This window comes from Xiphophorus hellerii, chromosome 22 (assembly GCF_003331165.1).
Source record: "Xiphophorus hellerii strain 12219 chromosome 22, Xiphophorus_hellerii-4.1, whole genome shotgun sequence".
NCBI classification, from domain to species: Eukaryota; Metazoa; Chordata; class Actinopteri; order Cyprinodontiformes; family Poeciliidae; genus Xiphophorus; species Xiphophorus hellerii.
In genome coordinates this window covers 3189756-3210116 of record NC_045693.1, presented here as the reverse complement: position 1 = coordinate 3210116, position 20361 = coordinate 3189756, and the positions used below count along the sequence as shown (strand labels likewise).

General features: G+C 38.2%; 1 protein-coding gene across 1 annotated transcript; it reads left to right on the top strand.

The window, feature by feature from the left end:
- The first annotated feature begins 9519 nt into the window (after positions 1-9519).
- spmip7 (sperm microtubule inner protein 7) lies at positions 9520-20299 on the top strand. Its single transcript, XM_032552507.1, has 8 exons — positions 9520-10180; positions 11661-11743; positions 12277-12362; positions 12695-12833; positions 13649-13716; positions 15159-15266; positions 15380-15448; positions 18513-20299. Exons 1-8 carry the CDS (start codon positions 9895-9897, stop codon positions 18643-18645), a joined length of 972 nt encoding a protein of 323 aa, XP_032408398.1. The 5' UTR covers positions 9520-9894; the 3' UTR covers positions 18646-20299.
- Positions 20300-20361: the final 62 nt, after the last annotated feature.

Here is a 20361-nt window from a genome sequence, read left to right as displayed (position 1 = left end):
CGGTAATTCTAGTAATGAATGCAAATGGTAGATAATGACTAAATGTGCAAAAAATGTTTGGTACTCACTCCATTTTCCCAGAAGACAGCACTGCAGCAAAAAAAGACAAATTAACATCCCAAAGCATTAAAGCATTTTAAAAACACACAACTAAATGAAAATCTTAGCAACCTGGAGTGCAGCCCCGCTCTGCTGCATTCAGAGACAAGCAGGTGACTCCAGTCTACACAATATAATATTAAATGTCTGAGGAATAAAAACTCCTTGACCATTCAGAAATCTCTTATCTCGGCTGGTTGGCAGGAGTAACCAAGCTCCAATTTTTCATTCCCTCACCAAATCAGGAGATTGGAACCATAAAAAGCTTCAGTTGTGCAGGAAGAAGAGGTAAACTCCCCCATACACTGCAAAAACACAAAATCTGACCAAGTCCGGTTACAAGTGAAAATATTTTATTGCAAGAGAAATGAGGCAAAATACGAATATGAATAGCTAATTTGATTTTTATGTAAATTGGGTGCAGATGTTATAAGTATATATGTTTTTCTGCTCCTTTTCATTCATGATTTCTTTCAGTTGTTACACAAACTATTCATATTTATAATTGAGTGAATTAAATACAAAATAAAATGAAAACTAGTTCCTCTAAACTGTCTATCTGTTTGCAACAGTCTTGCCAAATGTTTCTGATTTTGTACGTTTTCCACCGTGTCACACACTGTAAAAAGTGGAGTTCCACTCTGTTGGTTTTCTAGTAAAGCAGGTAATTTACCTTGATCAGAGCAGAAGGAAACAACCTTGGTGGGAGAAGAGGGGATTAATAATGAAAACTGAGGCCTCAAAGGAACAAGTCTATCTGTCTCTGTGACCAAAAAAGTCCATTACCTTCAGCGTGTCTTTGGCTAATGCAGCGTCCTGAATGTAATTGAAAATCTGAGTTGTTATTATGCACGGATCAATAGCAGGAATGTGGAGTGGAGGCTCTTATGTCTCTTTTAGAGCAGAGAAAATGTTTCCTAAAAGTAGAAATGATGTATTGTTAACCAGCCTTTTATGCCGGATCACAGCAGAGCTCCTAATCCACAGCCTCTTCATGAGTCCGTTTCATTTCAGGCTCCTCGTTCCTGCAGCTCCCTGCTACAAGGTCTGGCACTTTTTACCAATGCAGGCATATCCAATGTTATTTTCAGACGGCTTCCATACATTCTCTGCATGAGTGGCTGCATGCTGCTTCTCAGACTTGAATGGATGCATTTGTTTGCTTCAATTTTTGACTTTTTACAACCGTTAGAAAAACAGCGGTATGTGTGGAAGGTCATTATTTACTTTATTTTTTTTATTTATTTTTTTTTAAAAGCACATTCTGCAGCAGCCTGGCGTCTCGTATAAAGCCCAAGGTTACTGTGAGTGGCCTTACAGATGTGAATGGATCTGTTTTTCAGCTGGAAGAGCCTGAACAGATGAAAAGGGAAGTTGTGAGTAATGATGAATCTGCAGGAGGTTTGCCGGTTTGTAAAACTATTCTATCTTCTTCTAAGATAGAATAGCTATCTTAAAACAGTTTGTAGCTGCCTAAATGTCAGCTCCAAACTAAATGTTTAGATAGCAAACTAAATAATTATCTTTAAACTAGTTAGCTAGGTAGAAACTAAAATAAATATTTAGCAAAGTTTTAGTTCCACACTAAATATTTAGTTAGCAAGCTAAAAACTTAGATAAATTTTCAAACTAAATATTTAGTTCAGAGATAAATATTTTGTTTGCCACTTAAATATTTAGTTTGTACTCACATTTACAAATAAATATTTTATTAGCGAACTAAATATTTAACTCCGTAGTTTAATATTTAGTTTGTATCCTTGAAATGTATAAATGAATGACAAATGTGAAATTATAACTAATAAATGAGTCACCATGTTCTTTTCTCTTATATCAGGCTGAATAACACAAATTATTGCTGTTAATTTTTGAATGAGTCATTTTACAAACACTTTATAGTTTAAAATGTTTTACATGCGCAGGAATTTTCAACGTTTAGTCGTTTCTAAAATTCTGCATAACGTCCCTTTAATTCACATGACTGAATGGGACCAACTGTTCACATGTTGCCTTAAATTCCTGGGAATTGAACCCCAGATGGCTGCAGAGAGGACAGATAATTCCTCCATACATGGTGTGCCTTCTCCTCCTCCAGCTCACCTCACAACCTCACATTTTAGGAGGAAAAACACATTAATGAGTTATTAGAAATAGATGTTGTTGTTCAGAAATTACTGGCACCACTTGTACTTGCATCCCTGCTGTGAGTAATTTGTACAACACGTCCCGCCTGCCAGCTGGACAGCACTTAGGCTTCTTCTGCAATGGTTCACAAACAGAGAGATCTTTGACCGTTCTTCCTGACACCAACTTTCTAGATCCTGTTTCTCTCCTCTGTTCTGGGACAAAGATGGACATGGATGAAGCTTAATTTGGTGTGTCTTGAATCATTTTTGTGTTTATCATCATCCTCCTACTACTAGATGTCAGTTTTTATCTGAAGTATTTTGGATTTCAGTAAGTGTACAATGTTTTGGACTCTTAACAAAGTTCCCAAAGCTTGAGGAGGAGAAACCGACCCCCAGGCTAACGGATCCTCCGCCGTACTTACCAGTGAGTCTGAGATACGTCTCCACATGTTCACACCAGATTCAAGTGGTGTGAACATACCTCACCAAAACGCACACATCTAAATTAGTTCCTGTAGAGATTAGCAAACTCCATGTTTACATTTGTGATAGAACAAGAAAAACATTGTGGCTCGTAGACAGTCTAATGGTTGCCATGGAGACATGGTAACCACAAGATGGCACTTTTTGCTGCAGATCTTCAACATTAATTGTTTTTTCTACCTCCTTTACCATCCTTCAAACTAAAAACATAGACGGGAAACATGCTGTCTTGTAATGAGATCAAATCAAAGGGCCAAAGTGCAAAAGTCAAGAGTTCAAGCAAAATGATGGCTTCAGGAGAACATCCATAACCAGATAACCACCACTTCCTGTTAATCTTTCTTCTCTATTCAATGCCGAATGTGTGTGTTTATGAGAGTGGCTGAAATGAAAACTTTTGGTGGCATTCGATCAAAAATGTAATTGCTGTCCCAACATACAGAGGATGAAAAGATGAGAGAGAAGGAAACCGGAGGGAGGAATGATCTCTGAAAAAAAGACGTTTTCCTCAGTGCAACATACAGAATCAAATAACGCTAACTGAGTTAAGTCCAACTCCACCTGTTGCTTCACTCGCTCTGCCTGCAGCTCATGCTAAATGAGTTAGCGATTAGCTGGATGTCTGCGCTCTTCACAGTTTGTCTGTTTTACCTGTTCAGATTCTTAGATAGATCAGACTGGATTCTTCTGAGGTCTGAACCAGTCAGTCAGCTGCAGGTCAGCTACTCAGCAGGATTTTATTTAAATATTAACAGAAATGATCTTATAAACGGTTGTTTGGTTTTGGCTTAGTATCAGTTTAGGTGACCTGGATTAAACACTAGCGAACATGCTCTGTTACATTTGATTGAAAGGGTTTCCATCCCTTTGTATCCAGAACTAAGGATGTAAATGCAGAATCAGGTGATTAGTCTTCATATTTAAAAGTTATTTATGATGGCAAAAGTGATTTCTCAAAGGGAACAGAAACATTAAAGAGGTAACACCAGGGAAAATCGACTATTTTGAGCTCAATCATGTTATAATCTTATTCCCTCATCAAAAATATACCTGGAGTTGCTTTTATTGCATGCATGCTTTAGAAAATCTTTCATTCAACATCAGTATTTTTAACATATCAATACATGGATAAAACTGGACTGGTATTAACAACTGATATTTATTTCCATCTTTTTGCTGTTTGTTTCACAGGCTTGTGGGTAATTTAACTGAAGCAGAGAAGTATTTTCTATCAAAATCATATATAAAAAATATAAAATACTGGTAAATATTGGTTATCGGCCAAAACAGCAATAATTATATCAGGTATTGATATTGGCCCCAATTTTTGATCTTTTTTTATGGTGAGCAGGACTTCCTGTTGGAGTTTTTTGTACTTTTCCTTATAGTGTAGTCTGGATTTTTTTCTATCCGCTCAATGCTTTATTTACTTCCTGTTTTAATGCTAACTCCTGTTCTGAGGTTTTATATTTATATTACCCTCCTATCCTTTCTTCTTTCTTATCTCCTTCCCTTCCTTCCATCCTTCCTTCTTTCACCCCCTTCCTTCCAGAATGAATACTTCCTTCACTCTTCAGTTCCTTCAATTTTTCCCGGCATTCTTTCCTGCCTTCTTTTCTTCTTTCCTTCTCCTTCCCTTCTTTCTTAGTTCATTCCTTCACTCCTTTTTCCCTATCTTCCTTCCTTACGTCCTTCCTTCTGTCTCTATACTTCCTTCCTTCCTGTTGTGTAACCATTGTGTCGATGTTTTCTGTTGTGATTTTCTGCTTTGTTTCTCTCTTTCTTTTTTAAATCTCCTCTCCCTCCCTCTTTCTTTCTCTCTGTCCTTCCTCCATCAGTGGGCCTTTCTTCCAGCTGAGCTGCCCAGTAATGGCTTCCAGTGCAGAGCCGCCATCTTTTCCAGGTTCTAGAAATCCAGTCCAAACCGCAAATCCAATTTAAATGTTCTCCTCTCCCTTTCATCCTGAATAATTCACCGTTTCTGGAAGGTCGCAGCATTTAACTGGCTGACTCTGCCATTTATTTCCAGTATCTCCCTCCAGATTGAAGCAGGTGTTAAATCCAAATCCACCCCTGATCTCCAGCTGAGTGCGCGCGCGCTGCAGTCAACATATTCGTCACTGAAAGTGACATTGCGCCGTGCTGACTCCTCCCCTGGGGGAATGTTAACATTAGACATCACGCAGCCTCCTGGAAGCCCGCAGGGGGCGCTGCGGGGCGCGGCGTGTGAAGACTTCCATATTAAAGGCATCATAAGGAGCAGATTTTTCTCCCCCGCCTCCCTCATGAAAAATGCACAGCGGCGGATTCATTACTCCGCTGAGCTAAGTGAGTGTGACAAGCGGGGAGCTGGAGCCACCGAGGGCAGCGAGGCAGCGCTGCACCGAGGCCCGGGGCCACTCTCCAGCTTCTTCTACGCTCTGCTTGGATTTTTCCAAATGGTTGAAGGTGCCACGCGCGGCAGGAGACCGAGCGCGTGCCGGCCAGTCTTATGCACGCGCGCTCATTGGACAGTAATCAATTGTCCGTCTTTTACAGCGTGATGCGCGTAACCCCTGATCCGCACCTCGCGGCCTTTATGCTATTAATAAACTCTTCCGTTATCATCGTTTGACAAGACAAATGGACGGGGAGATGGCAGCGCGCGCTCTACGTAATGAATGAAGCGCTGATGAGGCTCGTTGTTAAAACTTCAGTGATGATGAAATATGATTATTTCTGAGAGTCTTATATAAATCTACTGGCCTTTTGCTTATTTAGTCACATTATCATCATAAACCTCAATGTGTTTTAATTAGTTTTACGATGTAGATCATTGTGAAATTTATATTTATTTTTATAAATAAAATTCTGAAAAGTGTGGCATGTGCTTGAATTCCCACTCAAGTCATAAAACGTCACAACTGCAGATGTTTTGTTTTTATTCTTTGTAAAACAGAGTTAGATTGGACAGAGCACATCTGTGATCAATTTGCCACATTTCCACAAATTATGTATTGCATTGAAGTCTGGACTTTGACTGGGCCATTACAGTAGATGAATATGGTTTGATTCACAATGACCAAAAGTCACAAGATGATTTTCTTTTCTTTGTTCTTGTGTTGAGTAATTAGTTTTTGGGAAGTTTGGGTCACGAAGGAAAACCGTTTTGTATTTTATTATCACTAATAAAACTTTTTAAACTTGTACCTCAGGTTGTATTTATCAAGTTAGAAACCTTGAACGTTTTACTTAAAAACACATTTTCAATATGTTTTTGGTTTTCTAGAACGATGTTATGTAGTTTTACATGTATGAAAGGAGAGGGAAGTAAGAATCTTAAAAGTGTGGCATGCATTTGGGCTCAGTCACACCTGAATTAATACTTACCAAACTTTCAGGGATGTTTATTTTCATCACTCCACCAGCTGAGAACATCTGCATATGAGAGAATCTGTAAACATCAGTTTTCTTGTGTTACCATTCTCAATTGGTTTTAACTCTGGACTTTGACTAGGCCATTCTAACACATGAAAATGTTTTAGTTTAAGCCATCTCATTCTCAGGTTTTTTTTCAGTATTGTCCTCGATCTAGCTCCATTCATTTCCCCATTGACTCTGATCTACTTCCCTGTCTCCACTGAAAAACAGAATCCCCACAGCATAATGCTGCCACTTCCATATTTCACCGTGTTGAAGCTTAATTTTGGCCTAATCTGCCAGGAGTGCTGCTCTTCTAAAAGCCTTCTTTAAATAATCACTTTCTTCTTGACACTCTTCCATAATGTGCGTGATTCAGCCAACAACCTCTCCCCTCTGAGTTATGGATCTCTGCATCACCAAATTAGAGCCAGAAATATTCGAAAGGTGCTGCTTTTTGAATTCTCCATTTCAGTCTCTTAAATAGCCACTACATCACTTTTGCTTCAGCTCAGTTTTTCAAACCGATCCAACTCTCTGCACTGTTACACCTTCCAGCAGAGGAACAGAGCGCGGTATGGATACCAAACCCAGAACCGCTCAGATTCAGACTAACAGAACTGAATCTGATTCACAACTTGATCAGAGCTTTGTTGGTTCTCTGCAGCAGCAGCTGCAACAACAACGCCTCTCAGTCTGGAGCAACAGTTTCTCTCAGATGAATTCAGCCTGTGCAAATTAGTGGCTGCTGCTGCTGCTTTGCACCGTGGGCAAGATTTGAGATTTAAATAATTTCTGAGACGGTGGAGAAGTCTGGAGAAAGGCAGACAAGCTGACTAATAACACAGGGGAAAGTAACAAGGTCATAATGACTCCAGGAATGTCTGATCCTCTGCAAAAGCAAAAGAAAACAGTCAACTCTGACTTAAGCTTCTTTACAAAATGTAACAGAAGATGAGATTTAAAGCAGAACAGGAATACAATAAGATGAATGTAGAATTTGGAATAATGGACTTTAAACCCTTTGGACTTCTGGAGCCATTTTCATTAGAAGAATTTTCCTTAGACTTCTTATAAACTCCATCACTGAAGCAGATAATTGTTTAGTTTTTATTTGAAAAATGATTTAAAACAGGCTGCATTTGATCCCTGCTGCTCTGCTCTCTTGTGTGAAGTGTGTGTGTGTGTGTGTTGGTGGGTGTGTGTGTGTTTGGGTGAGGGGGGGCTTTGTGTGGGAGTTGTGGGCATATTCACAACTCAGTTATCAGAATAACTCTAATTAGGCTATTTTTACTCCCTCTTTTCAACAGCTCTTGGGTGTTTACATTTGCTAATGAAGGCTCGAGTTTAAAAAAAAAGGAAAAAAAATCGTCTATCAGCATGCATCACCATCATCGCCTCGGACACATTAACTTTAAAACAAACACCTCCCGAGAAGAACGGCACCAATCAGCCACATGCGGCGAGGGCTCACGCCTTTGTCCGCACCTATAGGCTTAAACTGCATATTGACTCCGTTTCTACTAATTTCACACAACAAAGCAGACTAATTAGTGGACAGTGAGGCATATAATATTTTTGTTTCCTTGCTTGGTTGACTGGAAGACGGCTCTTTCAAGCTCGCTCCGTCACCAGATTACTCCCTTTGTTTAAAAACTCTTTTTGCCTTCATGCAATTTACATATTTTCCATTTAGTACATTGAGGACTTTTACAAACAGCTCATATTTGAAGTTGTTCTTTCAGCCAACAGCAGCTCGTTTGAAAACTCACTTTCCTATTTGTTTGGGGAGAAATCTGGAGTTGCTTAATCATTTTTATTTGAATAAAATTGATACCTGTGCACTGCATTGTAATGACTGAACAGCAGAGCAGCACGCACAGATTTAACCTCTGGCGTCATTCACCACACAGGCTTTAGTACGCCATCTAGTGGGCACGTGGAGAAACGGCAGACACCTTTTTAAAATGCCGGACAATAAAAAAACAAAAACAACCCCGAGGCAGGGTCAAACCTTCTGTTTATCATTTGCCACCAAAACACATTTTTGTGTCGCAGCTTTCTGTGGATAATAATTGCTCCTCACTCTCGCAACACATTTTCCTCACTGTGATATATTAGTCGCTGCAGGTTGTGAAAACATAACAACTGCGGCAGAACAAACACACAAGATGTAGCAGAACTGATGGGCGACATTAAACTGTGTTAATGTACAAAACTTCATCAGTCTGACCTACTCAAAGATACATCTGATGGAGATGGTTCATAGCATGTTAGACTGTGGTTTTGTTTTGTTAATTAATTACATAAAAATCAATAAATACATTAATTCTAATAACACTAACATCCATTTCAAAATGGTTGATTAGACAAAGAAACAGAAACAAAACAGCAGAAGCAACAGGGAAGCTAGGAATACTGAGAGGAGGAGGAGGTAGCTGCGTTTCCGTTACAAATTTGCGCAAAACTTTGTCAATATCCACGTTGAAAAAACACAATTTTTGATTGCGGTCTTTGCATTAAATAAGAAACACAAATAAAATCAGTAAAATTCGTTTTTTTCCCACACAATAACTTATTAAAGCACATGGCGCACCACGATCCTCCTACCACTTCCTGCCGTCTTCTTCTTCGTGGTTTGCGCCAATGACAACATCCGGTTGTTGATCATGTGACTCGCGAGATGTTAAAAAAGGTTTTCCCTTGCAGTTTTGTGAAATAAACCAATTTTGATGCGGCAAAACTTTTGAAATAAAACGGTTGTCAAAATATCCGTGTTTCCATTGAGCGCATTTATTTTCTAAATGTCAAGTTGCGCAATTATATGTTCAATGAAATGCAGCTGGTCACAAAAGGAACAGAAAGAGCTAATTAGAGGTGAATTGATTGATACAGCTGGGAAAGACAAATGAGGAACTAAACAGATGGGCAGAATGAGGCGAAAGCAAAAGGAACATAAGAGAAAAACCTGAAGGTGATAGTAACAGAAAACAACACAAATGATAATAAATGATAAAATTAGAATAAATTAAATATAACTGGCCATGACTGAAGATGGAACTGACAGGAAGATGCCTTTTCTGACATACAGTACATGAAATTGTCAGCATGGAGAGAAACTTATTGATTATAAAATCTATCAAAACGAGAATAACAAAGTGTGCCATGCAAGTGAAGATTATTACTCGACCAAATTGGACCAGATTGATCAGCAAAACATTTATTGGGTCTTTTTTGTGTCTTTTTTGTTTCGTTCTTCCAGGTCAGACGTCACACATTTTTCTGTTACTTTAGAGAAATGAAATAGATAATTTTTACTGCATCGTCTTTTAATCATCAGAGATATTGCAGTTGCAGATAAAACTATCTAGAAGTGGTTACTTCAAAGTTTTTCATGTTATCTTTCTGCCGAAAAATGACATTTCTATTTCAGAGTTATGGTCATTGTGAAAGCTTAGCAAGTTTCTTGATTAGCAAGATAAAATAATAACATTTTGATCATCAGAGCATAGAAAGATCATATAGATATACTGAATGTTCTGCATATTGCAGAGAAAAGATGGCATTTAGTATGGAAGAAGGGTTTAGTGTTAGTTTGACTAAATGTGAGTCCATTTAAAGTATTTTCTAGGTAACAGAAGAAAGACTCAAAGCAGTTTGATCTGAGGTGTTTGTATGCTTCGCATGTGCAGCAGCATCTTCACGGCCTCTCCGCATGTCATTTGATCAGAGCAGAAAACAACAACGGTTTCCAGGCAACGACTGAAACAAAACATCCTGTAGCATGGCTGCAGCTTCGGACCCCTTCACGTCTCTTCCCACAGAAATAAAAGTGATCAACAGGTTGAGCTCTGGTCTGTGCAGAGCAGGAAGGAGGGATGAGCCGGGAACTGGACGTGTGACCTCTCAGAAGCCCGTTGCCCTGGCTCCGTTTAGAGACGATGTCCCCCTGCTGGACCCCTGCAGCGGCCATCTGAGCGCAGGAGCCAGAGTGCAGCTTGGGATCCAAAGCCGGACAGAATTCATAGATCCGTTCAGAAAAAGGCCTCAAACAACTCCCAGCCTTTCAGGTTAGTGCTGACCTAACCAGTGGAGTACAATCATTTTGTTACTTTACTTAGGTACATCTCTGCTTTACTAAAGTAGATTTAATTGTGGAGACTTTCTACTCCACTGCATTTCTATAAAGTTGCGTTACATGCACATTCACATCATATCACCGGTCTCGTTAATTGAATATTTTTCATCTTTAATGCGTTTTTTAAAAGGTGATAGAAAGATCTAACGGCCATCTGGCCATTTTGACAGATTACACACTTGGTGCAGACGCTCAGACATTTTCAGCTTTTCGCACAGAAAATATTGCAACATCAAAAATAACTTTTGGGTTCAAGTTTTGAAAAAGGTGTCAGGAAATTGAAATATTATTCACTAATGATCCATTAAAAAGCTGAATGTATTGTATTTGACAAACTGGAGTTGAAACGTCAGTGGAAATGATCCTGTGTTAGGTGTGTCTAATGTTCATTTCTCTGCACATAACTTTCACTGGAATGTGTTTTCTGCAGTTAAAATAACACATTTTGATTTGCTTTGAATAAAATCTTTAAAGGTATAATCATCCATCTTTTTTATTTGAGTTAATGGGATTTAACTTTGCAGGTAATCCCTGAAATCCATGTGTAAAAAGATGGATTATTTGCAGCATTGATCGTTAAAATGGCACAAGACTACTGATATATTAAAGAAAATATACAAACAGTTAATGATATTCCAAATAATTGAAGTAAGGAATATATTCAAGAAATACATTTACTTTCAATGCTTTAAGTATTTTTTAAAAGCATGTAGTTATATTCAAGTAAAAATACTAGAGTTGTACTTTTTATTTATTTGAACTTTTGCTTAAGTACAGAGTTTGAGTATTTTCTCCAACTCCAGGAGGATCACTGATGCAGCAACAAAAGGAAGACTGGGTGGTAAAATAATTTAAATGAAGGAGCAAAGATTTTAGAAATCTGCTGTAAAGTAATGAAGGATTTATTATCAGTAGTTAGTAGTTTAGTGCAGCGATTCACCGTTGCTTCAAGCCTTCTAAAAGCTGTAGAAAATAAGAAATACAAATTTTCTTTCTTTTGTAAGAACTTTTTAAAGTCTAAAATCCACACTAACAAGAGATTATTAATGCAGAGTAGAACTACAGAGCGGGAATGCAAATGAAATGGTATAGAGACGCATAATTGGGCTGAAAAAGCAACAATCCACTGACTCCGTTAGCGTTCACCTGTAATCACAGCCATTAGAGCTAATGGCTGCTTCACTGTCAGAATTTAAAACAGCAGCAAACAGCAAAAACAAGACTTCAGGGCGATTTTAGTTTTCATTTATTAAATCTTAGAATAAAAACACAACTATAGGTTACATTTTAAAGCCTTGTATAACTTGGTGAGACGTGGTCCCTGATTTTAAGCATCTCTTTCATAGGTAATCTGAGCTCAGTCTATGATCATAATTCACGTTTTGTTGCTGAAACTTGAACGCTGTTGTCAGTCCAAGGTTCAGCCGTTCCCACTCAGTCACAGAGGACAGCAGCAGCGCTCAGCAGCCTCCCTGGAAAACACGCTGGGCATCTGGTGAGGAACAACCAAACTCTGAAATGTGTTTTTGTTGTCAGATGGAGAAACTGAATAATCCACAGTTAAAATGTTCATTAACTCCTGACATTCAGCCTCTTTTTCACACCTTGCAATTTAGTTGTTTTTTTTTTACTGCAATATTGAAGTAATCACTTGTGTTTTATAGCAGGAGTGAAGTATCATCCATTAAACATCGTCAGCCAGGTGTTGACTTTAATAACATTATCCTGTTTTATGATTTTATGTTGAATATTATAACTGAAGTTACCAGGAGAAAAATCTGTAGATCACTGACTAGAAAAGTAACGGATGGATGGATGGATGGATGGATGGATGGATGGATGGATGGATGGATGGATGGATGGATGGATGGATGGATGGATGGACGGATGGATGACCTGTCGGATGGATGGATGGATGGATGAATGACCATCATCCTCGTCGTTCCTCTCTACTGTTTTGCGAACAGACTGAACCTGTCTTTCTGAACCTCTGGTGATCTTCCTCCACTAAACTTTCTTCTCCATCAGACCTCCTCCTCTTCGTCGGCCCGCAGCTTGTGGAGCGATGACTCAGCGGCGCTCCGACGCTACATTTACACTTCTTCCACTCAGAGGTCAGGAAACAGCGACATCTAATAATAAAGCCAAACAAAGCTCCCCTCCCACACGCGCCCTTATGTAAAGCCTGCAGAGTGTCATTCTGCCTTTGGAGTAATCCAGAGTGAATAGGTTAAATCCTGCGCTCTGGTGATGTCATCAGCAAACCTTGTGGCCTCTGTTCACGTTAAGAGCTGTGCAGAGAAACCATGCAGATGAAATGTTCCCTTTCTCCACGCCTGGAGCAGAATCAGATCATCACCCAGGCTGCCTTACTGAGATTATGCAATGAAAGAGGAGCAATGGAGGGGAAATAAACCCAAACCGTTACCCAGAACTGTCCTTACAGGAGCTATGAGGAGGTGAACTGGGGTATGAAGTTCCCCAGATCCCTAAATGCAACTGCAGCGACCCTGGAGCGCCGGGCCGACCCTGTGAGAGAGCAGACCTCATCACGGCGCTACAGCAGCAGACCTCAGCTGTGGCAGGTGAGCTCTGTCCTGACTGATATCACATCTAAACCATTTCTCCATTTTTACTTCACTCCTTTCTCTTAAAGGGCCGGAACACTGAAAAGCTAAATATCTGGTGCTCTGTAATTAGCCTGAGGCTATTTAATGGAAATAATCTAGTTTACTCTGCAAAAACACACAATCTACCAAGTGTCTTTGGTCAAGTTTCAAGTGCAAATGTCTTTGTACACTTGAATTAAAACTAAACAAACTTACAAATATTTTTAGCAAGATATGGGAGTTCTTTTAAAGTAAATAATTCCTTTAATATTGATTTAAAAAGTAATAATTCCACTGGCAGATTATTTTACTTGACTCAAAAGTCTTCTTTTGAGTTTGCCAGTGAAACTATTACTTTTTTCAATCAATATTAAAGGAATTGTTTACTTAAAACTACATTCTATTTTCCTAAAAAGTTTTCTAAGTCAGTTTTATATTTTTTCAAGTGTACTAAGACACACAAGAAACTAGACCAAAAATACTCATATTTCATGAATTTGCAGTGTAATTACAGTGAGGGAGAATATATATTTGTTGTTATTTTGTATTTATATATAAAAAAAGACAAAAATAATTTTTCTAAACTGTTCAAAACTACAAAATATTGATGTAGAAAATAAAAGTTGAACTAATCCGGCCCCAATTTTTCAAAACAGAATTTTAAAAACATTTTAAGCAAATCAGCACCTGTGTTTATTTTCATTCTTCTAAATCAGTGGTTTATATGTCAAAGTAAGATGTTTCTGCAGTCAGATGCTGCTTTCAGATTGATTGTTGCTGTGCGGTTCCAGTCTGCAGGCGCTGAGTGGAACAGGCGACAGCTTCGACGCAGCAACGACGCCAGGAAACCCATTTCATTGTACGCTCTCAGTTTTTGGTGGAGTCTTCATTTCAATCAGAAATCCAACAGGAGTGTTTTTGTTTACAGATATGCAAGATCAGGTCAAATCCCTTCATTTATGTGAGTTTTGGGGATTACTATTAGGGCTGAAAACGGGGAGAACCAGGTACATTTCTGCTGCTTTCACTGACTTTTAAGAGGAAAAGTAGCAGCCAGGTGCTGCTAATCAATGCACAAGATCTTAGTGAAGCAAAGATCTGTTACTACCCACTTCCAGATGGTTTGAAATCCATCTTTTCACAGAATATTTACAAGATGCTGTTCTTTCCAAAAGTCCATGTTGGATTCTTTGTACTTCAGTTAATGGCAGGAAAATTAGAAAAAGTCTGAATAAGTAAGATTTGTTTGGAACAATTGAAGGGAAAATTTCTGTAATGAATCTTTAGAAGAAAATAACAATGGACTTACGATTGCAAAGTTACATCTTGATGAACAAAAAGATTTCTGCAAACATATTTTAAATAACAGAAGAGATGTTTGGTTATAATGCACAGAGTATATTTGGAGAAAACCAAATACGGTTTTGTTCAAAAAACTAAATCCAACATGGTGGTGGAGATGCTATGGGCTTGTTTTGCTGTTACTGAACGTGCTTAGCTTAAGTCAAGAATGAATTCCTCTTTACACCAAAGTATTGTAGAGTCAAATCTGGTCTAAAATGTGTTATACATAGAACACTGACTCCAAATAAAGCAGCAGATCTATAAGATCTGAACAAGAGAAGAATCCAGTGTGGCTGTGGACCATTCAAAGTCCAGATCTCAATCTGGCTGAAAAGCTTAAGAGAGCTGTGAAGGTACTATAGTGTCTGACCACCTTCACATCCATTGGAGGTAATCCCATTGGATTTGAAATCCAGCAGGTTTGAATCCTGTTCATAACACCAAGTTTTTCTGGCGTATTTGCCAGTGTTTGTCTTCGCGGTGCTGGTGTGGTGATGCTTTAGGAGTAAAAACTCTGCAAGCAGAACTTCAGCTGAACTGTGAAGAAATTATGTCAATTTGCAGCTCAAGTCAGGAAAACCAAATCCTGAGACAATATTGGTCCAATCATAGAAAATTCCCTGTTGATCTCTGGACAACATCTCTAAAAGGATTCTTGGAAACGTCTCAATACCATATAGCATTTCCCAACATATGTATCTCACATAGTTATTATCACATGCATACTTTCCACTTTAGGTCCTTTTCAGCTTCCAGTTCTGACTATCTCCTGTTGTGCTGGAATCCATACACTCCCTTGTTTGTTCAGACTCAACGTTTTCTACTTTTGCTTAAAATGTTTGGCAAGTAAACAAAAACTCCCCTGTGAGGTCAGACACTACAACACCAACCTTAGAGACTAAAAATCCATCTGAAAATGAGAGTAATGAATGTAAGTCATGTCTCTTGTCTTTACAGCGGAACGATTGGCTCAGAGAACATGGACGACATTGACAACATGGAGGCAGATTTCCAGCCTCTAACTGTGAAGAGGAGCATCACACCGTCGTACACACTGACAGCGCAGTGAGACACAAGCTGCATACAAAAACCTGTTCTTGTGCTGTTATTTATTTAGCTTGTTGGTCGTACAGAAATACCCAGAAACCTGTAAGAGTTCATTTCTGTTTCTGTGCCAGTCGGACCACAATGCCAGGCTTCACAGGTGTCCATGCTCCCCCTGCTGCTGAGGAGGCCTCCGTCTCTGGGTGAGCAGCACTCTTTATTATTTTTACAAATCAGTGGCAGCAAAAAGATCCTGGATTCAAATCCTGACCTGGTACTCTGGCTTCCTCCCACAGTCCAAAAACATGAAGGTTAACTGAATTCAGTGGTGTCAAATCTTTCACCACTGAAGGTCAAAACTGTCCTGTTGAAAGTTCTCAGTAGCAACAAAATGTATGTTTTTCTTTTATTAAAATTGCAAAAACTATTTGATGTTTTGTGCTTCACCTGCAGGCTTGCCTGATTAAAAAAAACAACGAAGAAAGAGCAAACAGTATTATTTTTTGGGATTTATTTACAATTTTTTTAAGATTGTAAATAAATCCATATTTATTTGCGTGTGGATATAGACCACACGTTTTATTCCACAAAGTTAAAACAAACATCTGCTCTTCAATAAAAATCCCTGGATGTTTGTAGTCCCATTTAATACTAAAGATGATTAATGATAAATACTTTATGTTACACCTTAGAGTTTCCATTTTAAAAATACTCCATTTTGTTAGTATCTTTTGTAAAACCTCAGTTTAAAAAAATAAATTAAAAAAATAAAACTCCCTAACATATTTGATGTGTGCCTGCTTCAACCGCCTGAGCTGGAAAACCAACAAAAATTCAACATTGGACGGATGGACGATCACAAACCTCCACTAGAGGGCGACATGAGGTCATGCAGCTGGCTCAACGGACCTGCTCTCACTTTATTGACATTAAAAAGAAAACTTAACTCACCTCTAACATTTTCAGAAATTAATTAACAAAATAATAATTATGAGATTATTATTATTATTATTATTATTATTATTATTATTATTATTATTATTATTGTAGTGACTATTTGTCCAAACTCAAATAGTCACCTGATGCACCGTGGATTCTGGCTTACGCTGTCCAAAACGATCAAAACAGTCAAAAAAGTTCTTTGTTGCTTTATTCCACAGTTCAGGCAAAACAAGTTATAAGCTGATGACTGACTGAGTGGATAGACTGGAATAAACCTTATGACCACCAACATGCATAATGCCTAAAACCTAAATATTTATACTGTCCCAAACTGAAATTAATTAACTAATTATGTGAATTACTAATCAAAGAACTCATTTTAAATAACAAATTACACAAAAATTCTAATTATAAATCAACTAGAATATAAGCAAATGAAAATAAACTAAATAATCTAAATTCTAAGATTTTACTGAAAAATAGCTCCTACAATTATTATTATTATTATTATTATTAGTAGTAGTAGTAGTAGTAGTAGTATTTATATTTTGAGAGAAACAGGAAGGAAAAACAATATTCTGGATGCATGTGCTTCACAATCACTGCATTAATAGATCGCAAAATAAAGTAAAAAAAACAAAAAAATAATAAGAAGAAAGTCAGTCAAAAATAGATCAGAAAGTAAAAGACATTTGGTCAAATCAACAAGACAACAAACACTAAAAAAGACATTAGCTTTTGTCAATTATTCCTGTTTTTAGTATAGCTTCATGACTTAAGAACCATAAAATATCAGTCTTATTTTGCATTATTGCCATATTATTTAGTATTTCTATCTTTCTGTTTTGGTGCCTGTTTAATAAAGTGGCTTTATTTACAGCTGTATAAGAATCTGCATCTGAATCTGTCTGTATTTTATTCATTAATTTGACTTTTATCAAACCAGGTGAGTTATTGAGAAGAAATTCTTATTTACATCAACATTATTTAAAAATGCTAAGAAGAATGAGGCTTAAAAAACAAAGGAAGAAGATAAACAGGTTTTATACTCGGAGTTAAAAAAAATTAAAACTTCTCCAAAAATCAGTAAAAAAAATTCATATACAATTAAAATAAGGTGTTTTATATCAGGAAAACCTTTTTTACATGACGACAGACATCAAACATCTGCAGAGCGAAAAAAAAAAGAAAGAAAAGCGTCGTTCCCCTCTGGGAGAGCTGGCTGTCTGTTGAGGAGGTGGAAACCTGTTTCCTAGCTGGGCCCCAGTTTAACAAACTTTACTGGCTTTTGGAGCAGGCATCTCCAGATGGCTGAATCCAGAGCAGCTCGTGGTAACGGTGGTTTTTCACAACCCAGATCCATTTTCCTGGTGCCTGACACCCTCTCAGATCTGTTTCCTCTGCTGATTAGGCTGGCCTCCCAGCGTTTTCCCCAGCAGAGAGAAACACAGGCTCTTGGATTGATTAACGGTCTGCAGCAACGGTCGGACGCTCCCTGGGATTTCTGTCTCTAGTTCGATTGAAACCAAAATAATTTGTTTTTTAAATTATGAACTCTATTTTTGTTGTATTTCTACTTTTTTTTAATCATTTCCTGTTTCGACAAATTGACAGTATTCCTTTATTTTGAATTTGGGGGAAATTCACAGCATAATGCTGCCACTGTGCAGTAGGTTTTACTTTTGTCTGAATTTCCTACATCCGTCTCAAACTCATTTTCATTCTGAGCCGAATCAAGATCTACACCTATTAACTAATGGCTAAAATGTAAATAAATAGCTATTCCTCCGTTCGATGAGCTCTTATTAAACATAAATAAAGTTAAATATATTTTCACCTTTGTGTAATCTCGTGTTATACAGACAAACTGTTGATTTGATTGATAAAATACCATATTTAAAAATGACTGTAATCTTGAGTTTAGAGGACCACATAAAAACTTCTGGAGGCCGGATTTGGCCCACGGACCCTCAGTTTGACACATATGCGCTACATCAGTGATGTTAAAAAGTTTTAACTAATGGCGGGCCACAAAAGTATTAAATTAAAAATGAAATAATGTGTTTATTGTGATCTTTTATTATTTCCTGCTAAACAATAAAAACATTTTTATAAAATCTGTTCGTCTTTACAGAGCCAGAACATAAAGTGGACTTTGGATTGTTGCCTTATTAAAAGAAAAACAGATTTTTGGGTAAAAACTTTTACAGGTTGAATTTTCACTAGTTCTGATTTGTGGTCAAGAGCCGAACAAAATCATTTCAAGGGCCATAAATGGCCCCTAAGCCACACTTTGGACACTACATGCTTCCTATGTTTCCACAGATGGACCCGAGGACGTGAGCGTGCGGCGCCGCTGTCCAGGATGGTGACCTCTGTGACCCCCTGCAACCCCTACCTGAGCGCCCGGCTTCCTGCCTGGAGAGGCCTCAACCCCGTAAAGATGAGAAAGTTCTGAAGCATCATCTTCCTCTTTATGTCGTCCAATCAGTTTGTGTGAATAGAACGTCAGAAACTGATCCGGAGTCAGTGGAAGAATAATAAGTTTCTCCATTATCATAATTTCCCTGATTTAGATGAGTGGTTTTCTAACTCTGGGTGCCGAGCGTTTGCATTGTCCTCGTATACATTTGCTCTCTTACAGACGCACTCAGTCGTTAAGTGTGTGTGTGGTTCGGGGGGGGGGGGGGTAAATGGATGGCAGTAAATTGTTTTCAATCCACCATCTTTGTGTTTGAAGCAGCAGGTTTGGTGCTGCTGCTGCAGTTTGTGGTGCGATCTTCTTCTTCTTCTTCTTCTTCTGCTGCTGCTGCTGCTGCAGCCGCCAGCAGTCACATCATTCTGAGGCAAACATATTGTGTAGAGATTATTATGAAGTTCCTGCCAGCTATATCTTTATGTCTGTGGTTTGAGCAGCTTCGCGCTTACACAGGAAATAGGAATGAGCTGGTTTTCCTGTTTCTCTTCATCTATAGTTTGTTTAGATTTGCACTTGGAGGGATTTCTACACCAACATGCTGCTGATTTGGTGACGGCTGGGAGACTCAGCTCACATTTACCACACTATTTGTTTTGGGGGAATGGGAACAAAACCGGGCAGTTTCATACTGAGGGGTTAATAACTTTAAGCTTCTTGTTCTTGATTCTCAATTATGGTTGAGAGTTGGGATCGGTTCACACTTTAGCCACAATACAACCTGCTGGCACCTTTCATTAAACCTCACTAGTGTCACCAAGCTGCAGCTGAGCCTGATCTGACAGGCTGCGCTGGCCGCACGTGGAACTGCAGCGCTCTGCCAACATTCAGCCATTCACTTTCATTCCCAGGAAACGTTTCCACTTTCTGTCACTTTTACAACCACAACAGGATTTTATGCCACAAACCAGGACAAGGTGGAAGAAAACTACAATATAATGAAAGTATTTGTATTCAGTGAAGCTACAGATTGGATGGAGAGCATCTGAGAAAGAGGTTCGGACTTTGACTAGGCCCTTCTAATGAATGAACCTGCTTCCAGGAGATTGTCTTCCAGGACAGTCTTGTGAATAAATCCATCTGAATTCCCATCTGCTGAAGAAAAGCATCCACACAGCATGATGCTGCCTCCACCTTGTTCCTTAAACAATGTTTTCCATATGGATTCCTGCCACTCCGACATGGCATCCATTTTAAGGATCTCTGCAGGTGATGTGGGACCACCATCATCCATGAATATCTAAAATTCATAAATACTTCAGACTCATAGCTATTTTAACAGTTCAAACGTTAAATATACTTTAATATGGATTAATACGCACAGAGGAAACGGTCTTAGCAGAAGCAGAGCAGGGCAACTGATGGTTATTTTAGTAATCGATTGAGCTATTGATTATTCTCATGATTAATCAGGTAGAGAAATTGGGACATTCTGCTGATTTCTTATTTAACCACTTAAGCATTTTCTGTAAAATACATAAAAAATGCAAATAAACAAATAATCCTTTTTTTAAATACAAAAATAAACATTTTAATGCTTAAAATGCAGTGACAGAGAATTTTTAGTGAATTGGAACTGAGCAAATATAAAAATATACCAGTTGATAAATTTAGGGTAAAACATATTTACAGACAAAGAGGCTTCTTTATACTGTATATATATATACAGTATAGACCAAACTTTTGGTCTGTACTGTA

Excerpts from the sequence above, each read along its gene's own strand:
- spmip7 (XM_032552507.1), top strand. The coding sequence starts at position 9,895 with ATGGCTGCAGCTTCGGACCCCTTCACGTCTCTTCCCACAGAAATAAAA. Across the intron at positions 12,363-12,694 it reads TACACTTCTTCCACTCAGAG|GAGCTATGAGGAGGTGAACT; the intron begins GTCAGGAAACAG and ends CTGTCCTTACAG. Across the intron at positions 15,449-18,512 it reads GAGGAGGCCTCCGTCTCTGG|ATGGACCCGAGGACGTGAGC; the intron begins GTGAGCAGCACT and ends ATGTTTCCACAG.